At 36.1% G+C, this 13,405-nt stretch overlaps 2 protein-coding genes across 2 annotated transcripts; both read right to left on the minus strand.

Moving 5' to 3' along the window:
• Window positions 1-347: 347 nt before the first annotated feature.
• On the minus strand, window positions 348-8,891 carry LOC145614572 (uncharacterized). The gene is made up of 11 exons (XM_081669630.1): window positions 8,446-8,891; window positions 7,642-7,958; window positions 7,397-7,474; window positions 7,144-7,249; window positions 6,756-6,844; window positions 3,171-3,282; window positions 2,770-2,823; window positions 2,643-2,691; window positions 2,147-2,247; window positions 958-1,073; window positions 348-865 (listed from the first exon to the last, which is right to left on the minus strand). The coding sequence occupies exons 1-11, from the start codon at window positions 8,833-8,835 to the stop codon at window positions 517-519; spliced, it is 1,761 nt and encodes a 586-aa protein (XP_081525756.1). The 5' UTR covers window positions 8,836-8,891; the 3' UTR covers window positions 348-516.
• Window positions 8,892-9,704: 813 nt separating this feature from the next.
• LOC145614406 (uncharacterized) lies at window positions 9,705-13,113 on the minus strand. Its single transcript, XM_081669457.1, has 2 exons — window positions 12,972-13,113; window positions 9,705-11,679 (listed from the first exon to the last, which is right to left on the minus strand). The coding sequence occupies exon 2, from the start codon at window positions 11,669-11,671 to the stop codon at window positions 10,049-10,051; it is 1,623 nt and encodes a 540-aa protein (XP_081525583.1). The 5' UTR covers window positions 11,672-11,679; window positions 12,972-13,113; the 3' UTR covers window positions 9,705-10,048.
• Between the last annotated feature and the right edge of the window lie 292 nt (window positions 13,114-13,405).

The raw sequence follows: 13,405 nt of genomic DNA on the forward strand, positions 1-13,405 counted from the left end.
CTACGTCAATGATTTGAGTAAGTAGACTCACATCAAAATAAATATTATAGTAAAATGTAGTCTTATTATCAAAATCTTCGAGTGGGAAAAAAATTTGTCTACTGAAGTTTGTAAATTTGTCTACTGGAACTTCCTTTGAACCCCCTTAATGCAGTATACACCAAGAATCCAAGATGCCTGAACAAATTTGTTTACAAGAAATTGCGCAGACTCAAGAAGCATTTCTTCAGACTCCGAGCTGATAAGTAACCTTTTCAATGGTGATCATAAAACGGACATTACAAAAGGAATTCGATGTATAGAAGCTCCAATTAGGTAAATGCTGGCTGTCAAGTAACAAAAGAAGCTTACTCATAAAACTGCAAGAATTTCTTATATTGATTATAATTTATATCTGCTTGGTTGTTACTTGTTACAAAAAAAATTACCATGTCAATAAAGTTTTGAAGTCGAATCCCCAGAGGAAATATTGTGTACACTAACTCACTAATAAACATTAAGACTTTAAAATTACATTCAAAGGAAGCTCCTCTGGAAGGACCCAGATGCAAATTTGGTGGACAAACCCTGTTTCAAATTCTCAGCATCAAGTTTTACATCTTGCCGTCCAGCTGAGAGATCTTTCTCTCGGTCCCAAGGTTTCCAGGGGTGATTCCCCACCCATTCTCCGTCATCCTGCTTCTGCGTCTGCTTTGATTTCTTTTTTGAACGACTTTTCTGAGACTCTTCTTGATGCTTTTGTACCAAAGTCTTTGATCTTTTGGCTTTGTTATATTGGTCTACCAAAGCAGCATCAATGTCAGAAGTTTTCTTGTCTAATTCATTAGAAGCAAGTGCTGTTGCCACATTATAGGCTTCCAAGTAACTGCACAGATGACATAGAAACAAGGCATCAGGTCTCTAAAACAGCTATGAATATATATTAAGGACTAATAACACAAATGTCTTAATTAATACTTTGTCTTTGCTTTCTGAGCACGATCTGAAGGTGTGTCTGTCCAAGCACTGGTATCACCGCGCCCTTCTTTAGCAGTTCTACTGAAGGTTGTAGTGTGCGTAGGCATACCACCAGGCTGAAATAGATACCAAATGTCAGTCACAGAGCAAGATGCATGAGGTAAGAATTCAGAAATTGTATGTTAGAAGTTTGAGCGTATCCACTCAGTTCTCATTTAGGCTAAGAGCTACTCAAGCCACAGTTTATAAGATTTGGTCATTAGCGCAAAAGCAAACTAGATGTTGAAGTCTAAAAATTTCCATAACTACACTGCAGTGCTCAGAGGCCAACAGTCCCCATAGATACAATCAACTTTTTGTAAGCAATTAAAATATAGGTTCTTCCCTGAGCACACATATTCCCGCAGCAAGAGTGAAAACTAAATAGGCTTAGTCCTGGTAGATAGTGTCAAGAGTGAAACCAATAAAAATAACGCCATTCTTATACTAACAAATACTCTAATACTCTCATAGCTAAATGCCCCTTAACCTTGACCATAATATCTTGTAAAGTTGTAATCTCGTCCAAATCACTAACAATTCCACTAATATGAATTTCCCTTTGCTTCTTATATATTGCCAGCAAGTAGGCTACATTATGCCTTCCTAATCAATTACTATTAATAAAGCCTGCCAGTAATTGCAAATAGTAAGAGGCTGCATAAGAGATCTTGCATTAAGTACAATGCAACATCACACAAACCCAACTGATTTAAGAGGATTTTGGCATAGTACACAATGTTACAGATATATCATATGTTACCTACGAAATCTTAAGAATGACTCATTATGAACAAAGGAACTCCTACTAGAAATATGTACTTATAGTCACCCTATTCAGAATATAAATCACAAAACAAGCTAGACAATGAATCAACTGAAAAAGCAGCAAGCATAAATAAGCAACTAAAATTGTCATATGGTACAGAGAATGAAAATTTAAATGTACATCAAACCTATACTAACCTATTTCAATATACTAGTATTTGAAAATCCAACTTTTTTTCAAAATAAACAAAAAAGTCTATTATATACGAAGTAGAAACGTAGTTGATAAAAACTGAACATTTTAGATATTATAGGAGCAGAGGCCATCTAAAGCAGGAAATTCGAGGATAAAGAAGAAAGTAAAAAACTTATCTAATTATACCTTTCTTTCAGGAGGTAGAGACGTCATCCATTCATCTCGTTTTGGTGGAGCTTTCACTTCCAACTCTGCAAGCAACACATCATCCCCTTCCATAGCCAAACCTATCAATAAAGCAAGATCAGAGGCTGCTAAAATTATACTCAGAAAAAATTAAAAATCAAAAAAGAGGGGAAAGTCTGATGTGCAAGATGCACTACTTTAATTGTCATCTGCTTAATGCCCTGCTGGAGCATCAATGAAACATCATACTGTCTTGTCTCAATAATTATTGTCTAACTAGAACAAATTAGAATCAATGCTGTTTACAAAATCAAGTTGTTCCACATCCTTGAGCTCAACTGAATATAATACAGCTCTAGAAAGCTGAAACTGACAAAAAAAATGCTGAAATTTAAACTAGCCACAAAAAAGGTATGAATTGACAAGTGAATATACATTTTTCCTTTTCTTTCTGTGACAAATAAAAACTGAGAAGCCTTATTTCATTGTTTCTCACCTTGTGACTGCCTCCATAGTGCAGCTTCCCGCATTGATCTTAATTCCGCCTACAGCATCCAAAACACTTCTATTATTTGATTTATCCAAAATCTAATGTCTACCGGAGTTAAAGTAAAAGTCATTACCTTCATTTCTTCTTCCTCTTCCTTTTTCTTAATTTTATCATCCAATGCCTTTCTCTGCAAGATAAAGAAAACTTGATTCAGATGGCATGTAAACACTCTCCAACAGTCAACTGTCAAAATTGATACTGGCTTAAATTGTTTGAATTCTTTAATAGTTGCATTCTATCACAGCTTATTTAAGATAAACATTTCACTAAATATTTCTTAGAAACAGCAGCTCAATCTTTTGGGAAACCGCTTTACTGTAGAGTCTAGACATCAGAGAATATTTACAAGTTTATTGCTAAACTCTGGCAGACTCCAGATGATGTCTACAATTTGATCGAGGGGCAATTTTGTAAATAGAAAGATAGGGCTATGATTATTAAACTCAAGTGAACCATGTTACAACAGACACTCGCCTTTTCTGGATCTTGCAGATCTTTGAAACCTTTGTTAAGTTTAATGAACGCTTGATTAGCTTGTGGATGAGAGCATTTGTCTGGATGCACCATAAGTGACAATTTCCAGTACCTGAAGCGATGAACAAGATGGAAATGATTAGTATACGTATAACAGTAGCATATTAACATCAGAAATCAACCATAAAAAAATGTAAGTAGTCACAATCTATGAACTGCATTGATCAACTACCTACAGAATTTAGAACAATATATACAGTCAGCAGCGCCACTCTACATTTAAACTGACAGAGGAGAGGAAATATAGAATATATCTAGCAATAGAGTACAATGAAACACATAAGTATCTCATAATACATTATAGTTCAAAAAGTCCAGTTCAAAGGACTTTATGACAGTATGATATACTTTCAGAGAAACTTCATTGAGAACCAAAAGTTTCTCAAGCTCCAAAGCATTGGTCAAGATGCCAGAAAGCCCGTCTGTCCTTCTGAGTCATCTGACTATGGACACTGGACCAGCACATAGTGTCCAGTTGAGCACACCGTTCAACCGGTTAAATAGCAGTAACAAGTATCTTGCATAGAAAGTCCATATTTTCAACACTCAAACTGAGTCACATATCGAACCATAACCAAGGCTTCTTCCTAACAACAGCGATTGCCAGTAAGTAATGTCCAAAAGAGTTTTTCCAATTCCATGAGAGTCACAAGGATTCAAGAAACCTCCAACAGATTTTCCAAAGGTCCATATCCAACCCCCCCCCCCCCCCCCCCCCACCCCACAATCGAACTTTTGATCCATAGACCTAGTTCAAAGGCTATAAATCCCACTAGTAAGACTACTAAATGCTGAATTACAATGTCAAGATTGTCAACTTACAGGAAGCATAATTACCTATGGAGTAAGACTATTAACTTATTACGTACTGAATTTCAATGTTTAAAAAGAGGATAAATTTGTTACAAATACATCAAGTCATTTGCTATAGATATTCTCATTTAAAAAATATCAAAACCCTTTATGTAAATCAAATATTAAGTCCACAACTCCATATTGCTAGGTAACCTCATTGTATAGGCTATAATGACTATAAATCACACTTAGAATAGTCTTCTCATGCCTGACTTATATTTAACATATAAATTTTGGGAGAGCCTTCCTAGATTTACAGGCTTTAAGTTCATATATGCAGCAAGAACAACATCCCTGCTCACTCTGGAAAACAGCAACATACTGTATACAAAATACAAGAATCACTCTAATTACTGCAGTGAAACCTCAATAAGACACAAAGCAAATTCCTCTAAGCCGCATGCTTTCCAATTATGATGTAGATGACACTGCAACATAGGCTCAAATATACCTCCGAAAATTTATACAGGAAGCAATGAAAATTTCAAAGATAAGCTTCAAAACTCATGTCTAAGAGACTCAACATGAATTTTCTCCATAAAATACAAAGAAGCCTCCAACGGTAACTATAAGGTACAAGACCAAAGGTCTAATACACATTGCCCAAACATCCGTGGTAGACTTGAGTTTACGAAATCGCTGCAAGTTGCAAAAGGTATTGGATGGTTCCACCGACCCAATTGGACTCCTAAAGGGTATTAAGGACCACGGTAAACATCTCGGCAATTTTTATTTACGGGCGAAAAAAGGTTAAAAATTTACAAAATTGAAGGCTATAATCCACGTACTTTGAGAAAATTTTGAGGTTTCGGGGCCCGGGTGGCAAAAAGTCTTGAAACCCTAAGGGATACATCTTGGGGTCATATAATGCCGTTTGAAATCATATATGATTATTATATATTGTTACAAACGTCCTTGATAGGCTTGAGTTTACGAAATCGGTGCAAGTTGCGATCGGGTCAATTGACTGTTTAAGGGCATATTGGATGGTTGCACCCACCCAAATAGACTCCCAGGTATATCAGGGTCCATGGTAAGCATCTCGCCAATTTTTATTTTTGGGTCAAAATAAGTGAAAAATTGTCCAAAATTGAAGGCTATAATACACGAAATCGGAGCAATTTAGGAGGTATCGGGGGCTGGTGTCGGAATTTCACAGAACACTACGGGATGAATCTCGGGATCATATAATATTGTGTGGACCCATATATCACAATTATTCGGCTACGTAAAGGCCCCGTGAGAGCTTATAACCAATACAAGATGCGTGTACGAAAACGGGTAAAATGACCGTTTAAGGGCATATTGGATGGTTCCACTCACCCAATTGAACACTCAGCGGGTATTAAAGACCATGGTAAACATCTCGGCAATTTTTATTTTCGGGCGAAAAAAGGTCATAAAATTACAAAATTAAAAGCTATAATCCACGTTTTTTGAGTAAATTTGGAGGTTTTGGGCCTGGTGATGAAAAGTCTTGAGACCCTAATGGATACATCTTAGGGTCATATAACGCCGTTTGAAACCATATATGATCATTGTATGTCGTCATAAACGTCCGTGGTAGGCTTGAGTTTACGAAATCACTACAAGTTGCGAACGGGTAAAATGACCATTTAAGGGCATATTGGATGGGTCCACCCACTCAATTGAACTATCGGAAGGTATTAGGGACCATGGTAAACATCTCGGCATTTTTTATTTTCGGGCGAAAAAAGGTCATAAAATTACAAAATTGAAGGCTATAATCCACGCTTTTTGAGTAAATTTGGAGGTTTCGAGGCCCGGTGAGGAAAAGTCTTGAGACCCTAAGTGATACATCACAGGGTCATATAATGCCGTTTGAAACCATATATGATCATCGTATGTCGTCTTAAACGTCCGTGGTAGGCTTGAGTTTACGAAATCACACCAAGTTGCGAATAGATAAAATGGTCGTTTAAGGGCATATTGGATGGTTCCACCGACCTAATTGGACTCGTAAAGGGTATTAAGGACCATGGTAAACATGTCGGCCGGGTGAAAAAGGTCAAAAATTTACAAAATTGAAGGCTATAATCCACGCTTTTTGAGGTTTAAGTCTTGAGACACCAGGGGATACATCTTGGGGTCATATAATGCTGTTTGAAATCATATTGATCATTATACATTGTCATAAACGTCCGTGGTAGGCTTGAGTTTACGAAATCGGTGCAAGTTACAAACGGCTAAATTGACTGTTTAAGGGCATATTGGATGGTTGCACCCACTTAAATAGACTCTGGGGTGTATTAGGGTCCATGGTAAGAATCTTGTCAATTTTTATTTCTGGGTCAAAATAAGTGAAAAATTGCCAAAATTGAAGGCTATAATACACGAAATCGGAGCGATTTAGGAGGTGTCAGGGCTAGAGTCAGAATTCCACGGAGAAAAAATTACACAGTCATTCTATAAGTGAACAGATTCTAATTCTCTTGTCCCACTCTGTGTTGCATATGTATGCCACTTATAGTGATTGATCAATGGATATATAAAATAAACTTTCAACAACTGAAGTTGAATTTACAATTAATAATGCTAGCCGTATATTTGTAAAAACTAAAGACAACGTTGATGGCCAGTGATTATCGCAAGAAAATTATTCTAACAGCAGTTAATAAAAATTACTTTAAGGAATTATAAGTAGAATACCTCTTCTTTATATTAGCAGCAGGCATCTTGTGGTTGACTCCCACAATATCGTAAGGATTATCTGACTCCACTCCCATGATTCTAGTGACCTGGGGCAACAAATTGCACAATCATAAGTTTGATGACTGTCTACAATGCTGATATAAAGATACACATAATTTAAACTTCCGAAAGTAATTACGGTCGATGACAATAAAAATAAAAACAATATCTCAAAACAAAATTCACAAACAAGTAAATTCAAATGTGCAAACTGAATGCTCAAAGTATATGAATACCATCATCAAAATTGTAATTATGGAATTCTCTAAATAGCATAATTGGATTGATAACAAAATAAGGATAGCTATTAAAAAAATTTAAGAGAAACAAGGTTGAATTCCAGAACCTCTTCAAAACGCTCAGCTTCATTAGATGATTCAGCCTCTGTGACAAGAGCAGGAGGCGGTGGCCCAACAAATATTCCATTCTCATCTTGCTCCATCTCAGCATCCCTGTAGGATTTATCAATAAATTCAGCTGCATGGATTTATGTAAAATCCAGAACTAAACAGAACCAGCAATGCAATATTAACAACCCAACTTAATTAGCCAATTTCAGTCTTAGCAGATGCCATACAAAAATTAAGGCAAAGCATTACCTAAGCTCAGCCTGAGCTTCAGTTAACTTGGCTGCTGCAGCAAGTAATTCAGCAGATGGCATCTCCGGGCCAATTACTCTGCGACAGTAATCATATATCAATATTCAATAAGAAAGTAAAATGGTACCGTGATGAAAGTTCAACATAAACAGAATCGAAAAGATATAGCATGAAGCATATGTAACTCACTGACATTTAGCTTAAGCAATGAGAACACTCAAAGTAGACAACCAAGAACTACATACCTCTTTCGAGGAGCAGAACCTTCAAAACTAGGACCTATGGTAACTGAAGGGACATCATCGGTATTCTTTCCAACGTCTTCATCAGGTTGAGAAGGAAGGGTGTCCCCAGTTTTCTGTTCAGCCACTTCACTTTGTGAAGCAATCACAGGTCCAACAACCTCTAAAGTTGGACGAGCCCTAGACCGTAACAAGAAAACTCTGTCCCCTTTTTCTTTGAGATTTAAGGAGATAAACAACTTTTTGAGATGCTTCATTAAAGGCTTTTCAGAAATTCCTTTGATATCAACTGCTTGCCCATCATCAATCATTTGTAGGAGCTACGTTAAAAAACAAATAACAAATTTCAGCAAAATCAATTCTTCGAACAACTAAAGCGAGCTAACCAGAAGGAACTAGTCATTCACACAATAAATTTTGCAAAGCTTCACAACTTGCGCCTATGCAACAAAACCAATAGATTCACTATTCTTCAATCTTCAGCACTTAGAGTTTACTCCTAAAATACTACTCCGTAATATACTACCTCTATATAGAAACATTGGTCAAATTATACTAACCCTCCGAATTTAAAAAATTGACATGAAAATTATACTCCATTATAGATTTATAGTTTGTTCATCAATACACTCTCTCCCTTTATCCAATTCAAGTAATAGCATCTCACTAAACAAATTTCGAGTCAAATTCCGTGAGTAGGATTGCATATTTTGGAGAAAATAGAATCAATTGATGTAATTTCCTCCAATTTCAAGCAAATTTCCACATTTAATTCCAATAATAACAATAATCAAAATGCGAAATTACCTGCTTAAGATCAGCAGCAACACCAGGAAATTCGACCAGTAAATCCCTAGCAACATCCTTCGCCTTCGAAAAATCATCACCGGAAGAACCAGAATCAGAATCAGACGCACTATCATCAGAATCAGAAACCTTCTTTCTCGAACGAGATCGTCGCTTGCTTCTGCTATCTCTACGATGCTTCCTCTCATCCTTTTCTTCTCTTTTTCTCTTTCGCCGCCGCTTCTCCTTCTCTCTCCTCGAACTGCGCTTCACTTCTTCTTCATCGTCGTCGTCGTCGCGGTGCCGACGCCGACGCCGTCGGTCTAAGTCGTCGGAAGTTGAGGATGAAGGAGACTGAGAATCAGTATCATCTTCTGATATCCTCTTCGTCTTTTTCGTTGATTTTCCCATTTCTTCTTCGTCTTACTCTCTCCTTCTCCTGGTTTTCCTGGTTTTTGATAATACGAAATTTCTAAGTATTCGTATTCCGTATTTTTTTTCTAATTTCAATTTTAAAATACTACGAAAGCTTTTTTTTCACAGAAATACAGTACTACGTAAGATATGCTTATGTTTTTTTGTTTCCTATATGCAAAAACTAAAATTTTGTGTTTTTTCTTTACTCCATAAAATCAAATATTAGACAAATCAAAAGTTTAAAAATGCACTTCTAAGAATTCTCACTCATCAAAAGTTTATAATTTGTACTCGTATTGATAAAATATGTAATTCATAAAAACAATAAAGTATATAATACATTGATTAGTTAAAATACAGGTGTATAACTCACATATGGTACGTATAAAATTTCAGAGAAGAACAAAATCATTCTGTTCTTGTTTTTTATCTTTGCACAAAGTATTATTTTGCTTAAGTCATTGGAAATGGGAAAAAGGCCTTACAATCTATTTCTTTTAAATGCACCAAAAAGAATTACAGAGTATAATACGTTCCATAAACAAAAAATAGTTAAAAAAAATGTACCAAATTTTAATAGAAAATTAACAACCAATTCAATGAACAGAATTACAGAGTATCAAATAGTTTAGTCATCAATTTTAGAATAAATCCACTTTATATAACCCTAATCCTAACTTCAATGGGTTTAAGCAACTGCAGAATGCCTACTCACTTGAAAGGATGGGGAGCAACCAAGCCAAGCAACAGCAAGCATAAATGGAAGGATTTACAACACATTTACCAGACAGATAATCTTAAGTAAGATTGTGCGATTGTCTAAGACATCGGAATTGCTCTTAAAAGTTAAAAACGGAAGTGAATATCACGAAAAATGACATTCCATCCTTTACAACATTGATAAAACAAGTTCAATAGCTGTTCGAAACAGAATCCTACTAACACAAAGGCTCAGTAGTACAATAAAACATTTCTACCCACAAAAAAAGTAGTAAAATAAAACACAAAAGTGGGGGATGGGGTTCAACAGGAGAAACTATAAATCTAAACCTACAAGTCGCTCCAATGAAAGCCATCACTACCAAGTGCTCTAAGAAGCTGTCAATCCAAAGCGATGTCCAAGATAAAAGAGGAAAACAGGTCGTCAGTGGATTCGACACTAAAAATAAGCTACTATCCTACGTATTTCCACCTACCAGAAATACACCTATTCCTCATCATCCTCAACATCGAGATTCTTCATTTTAGATTCCAGTTCATTCTCCTCTCCATGACCATCACCATCCTCATCTGATTCCTTTTCATCTTCATCTCCACCTTCGGGATCATTCTCTTCTAATGACCCTAACATCTTGGGAGACTTCTTGAAAATGTCATTAATTTCATCAATTCCTTCATCAGAGATATAATTCCCATCAATGTTCAGCAATTGAAAACCAGGCTTATCCACAACTACCTTGGCCAAAACTCTAGCACCAGCTCTTCTGATTGCATTTGTATTCATATCAAGTTCCTTTAACTGAGTAAGGCCTTCAAGAGCACTACTAATTTGTATAGCTCCTTCATCTTTGAGCTCATTTTCACCCAAGTTCAGCTTCACAAGGTGCTGCTTTGATTCTAGGCATTCGGCCAGGGCAGATGCAGCAGCAGGACTAACATCATTTCCAGCCAACTCTAACACTTCAAGTGAAGGAGCACTCTCCTTGAGCGCGTTTGCTATGGCAATAGTCCCCTCATCTTCCAAATTCAAGTAACTCAGGTAAACTTCAATTAAATTTTCATGCTTCACAAGAGCTTTACTCAAAGCAACACCTGCTTCTACGCCAAACATGTTGTCACGCAAGTCAAGCTTCTTTAAATGAGCACATCCCTCTAGGGCTTCGGATAAGGCAACCCCTCCATCAGAACCTACCCTTGTTGAGGAACACCTAAAGTCCTCCAGCAAGGGAGAACGCTTTACAACCTCAGAAATGGCAAGAGCACCTTCATCTCCTGTCATGTTATTGTGAAACTGAAGAATCCTGAGCTTCTCTGTGGAGGGAACCAACTCAGCAACAGCACGTGCTGCATCCTCTGAGATACCATCATTCATTAAATAAAGCTCCTCCAAGTTACTCTGCGATTTCAAGAGAACTCCAAATGCTCGAACACCCTTCTCACCCAAGGCATTATTAGAAAGATTAAGAGACTTCAAAGCAGCGCCTTCAAGGGCAGCTGAGAATATGTTCATGACTTCAATGGCTTCTGCCTCTGGTCTACCAGCAATAAAATCTGACAGATCTACCTCCTTTAATTTATCCTTAACAGATGACAAAATAGGCTCCGCTACACGAGCTGCACCTAAACCAAAACTTCTGTTACTGAAGCATATCTTAGTGTAAGTGTTTGATGGGTTCTTTAGTGGTGCCAAAAGCTCTTCTGCCTCTTCAGCCTCAATGAAGGCACGTGGGCCTTTTGATATATCAAATAAACTTTCAAGGACTGCATCAGAAGTCGGTAACTCCCTAGATTTAGTTACAGGACCACGTTTTAAGGCTTCCAGGATAAGTTTACTACACTCCTTGGCATAAAGCTGGACTGCAGAGCTACCATCACCATCAGGCTCCTTTTCATAGAATTGATTTGCAGCAGTGAATGCCACCTCTTCAATTTGCTTAGCATTCTCCTCAGCCTCTTCCTTGGTCAAACTACCATACTTCTGAGTAAAAATTGTTGGAGTTGAAAGATTGCTGGTCATCCGTTCAACAAGCATAATTCTTGTGTTCTGGCTAGGAGGCCACAATTTGATTGAGAATGGACGACGCTCAGAATTTGTTTGCATAGCTTCCATTATGTAACCTATTCATTTATTTTTTAAAAAAATATTAAAAACCCAACACACATGATAAGGAAGAAACGGAAAACCAATCATCCACAAGATTAAAGAGAACTCTGGTAACCTTATTTCAACCAGCACAAGTACATTTGTAATGAAAAACAACTTATATCAGTATAGTAAAAAGTGAATAGCCTTTTTAGCTAAAACTTCTCATGTCAAATTAAATATATAGGCTGCTTTGTATTAGACTATTACGAGTAGTATCTAATAGTTATGGAAAACGACTGAACAATTGTTAATCATATAAATTCCATCGTCTGATTAAAACCTTTAATAGACAATCCAATATAAACTAACCAACTTCTGCCTTTGCTTATAACCTTTCCATTACCCCACCTCACTTTAAAATCACCCTTCTCATTTAATAGGCAACCTAGCAAGTATCACTTGACCAACTCCTCTTTAAACGTTCTTCTCCTTACAATTCAACTTCGGATATAACAGTACTTCCGATACAACAGTAACGCTTCACTGCAACATCCAAGGGTTGTATATATAAATTAAAAGACCCTATACTTATTTTAATTTAAGGGGCTTTCCACCCTTCCCTAACAAACCAATTCATTCATAATAAACTCATTCAAGTCGTGAAACAACTCACATTCTAACATTTCCTCTCGAAAGATATGCAGCTAATCCACTCATGTTAAGAAGTTGTATACATATTCTTATATCATAACTGCAAGCCATGATCGACATTATTAATATCAATTCAACTAACATTAGTTTAACCTTTAGTTGAATAATTACAATTTAAAAGAAAAAACAAATTGGTCAAGGAACAAACCTTATTCAAACCCAAATAGATCAAAATTAATACTTTATCTAATATCCAAGGAGGTTCTTCAGCTTTAAATAATATAAATTAAACATTAACACACTTATTCCATAGTAATTAATTTAATTTGGTTCTCATTTACTTAGAATTAACCTAACATTTCAACAAATCAGTGAACACTATACAATTTTGTCATATATTAATAAAAAAAACAACAATTAAAACAGGCGAATCTGAACCCCAGAAAAAAAGATTAACTTTTACCATAGCAATTCAAATAATTAGGGTTAGATGATTCACCCTAACAATATCAACAAGCAAATCAAATCATCCCCAGTAACAATCAGCAAATTCACAACAATAAATTCCCATTAATCGAAAAAATGGTAACTTTAACATCAATATACAGAATTCAAATTCTGAAAAAAAAAAATACAAAAAACAAATCAGATAAAGAGGAACAAAAAAGCAAACCTGGAAAATGAAGATCAAAGAATCAACCCAGAAAAAAGAAGAAATGGAGAAAGAAGTGATGAAGAGTGAGTGTAAATTAGAGTGAGAAAATGGAGAGAGAAAGAGAAATGTAGACCGAAAGAAAGAGAAGAAGAGGGGGCGGAAGAGAAGGTTTATAGTCCGTAGTAGGGATTGGATGGGGACTTTGGTGGGGCCTTTTATATTTCGGGTTGGAAATTGAAATTCTCCAAATAAAAATAAATATTTGAAATTTAAATTTACAAATTACAAAATGCTTTGTGTGTGAGTGTGACTTAAATCATCGCGCCCATTTGCTCTTTTCTGCATTTCTCTCTTTTTTTTCTTTTTCTTTTTTTTTTTTATTCAAGAATCCACTTTTTATACGGAGTACTGTAATTGATTTATTCCGTATTAAATTCAAATACGGAGTATTA

Source organism: Chenopodium album, chromosome 25, assembly GCF_948465745.1.
Source record: "Chenopodium album chromosome 25, dcCheAlbu1.1, whole genome shotgun sequence".
NCBI lineage: Eukaryota > Viridiplantae > Streptophyta > Magnoliopsida > Caryophyllales > Amaranthaceae > Chenopodium > Chenopodium album.

Excerpts from the sequence above, each read along its gene's own strand:
- LOC145614406 (XM_081669457.1), bottom strand. The coding sequence starts at position 11,671 with ATGGAAGCTATGCAAACAAATTCTGAGCGTCGTCCATTCTCAATCAAA.
- LOC145614572 (XM_081669630.1), bottom strand. The coding sequence starts at position 8,835 with ATGGGAAAATCAACGAAAAAGACGAAGAGGATATCAGAAGATGATACT. Across the intron at positions 6,845-7,143 it reads AAGCTGAGCGTTTTGAAGAG|GTCACTAGAATCATGGGAGT; the intron begins GTTCTGGAATTC and ends TTGTTGCCCCAG. Across the intron at positions 3,283-6,755 it reads GCTGCTAATATAAAGAAGAG|GTACTGGAAATTGTCACTTA; the intron begins GTATTCTACTTA and ends TCATCGCTTCAG.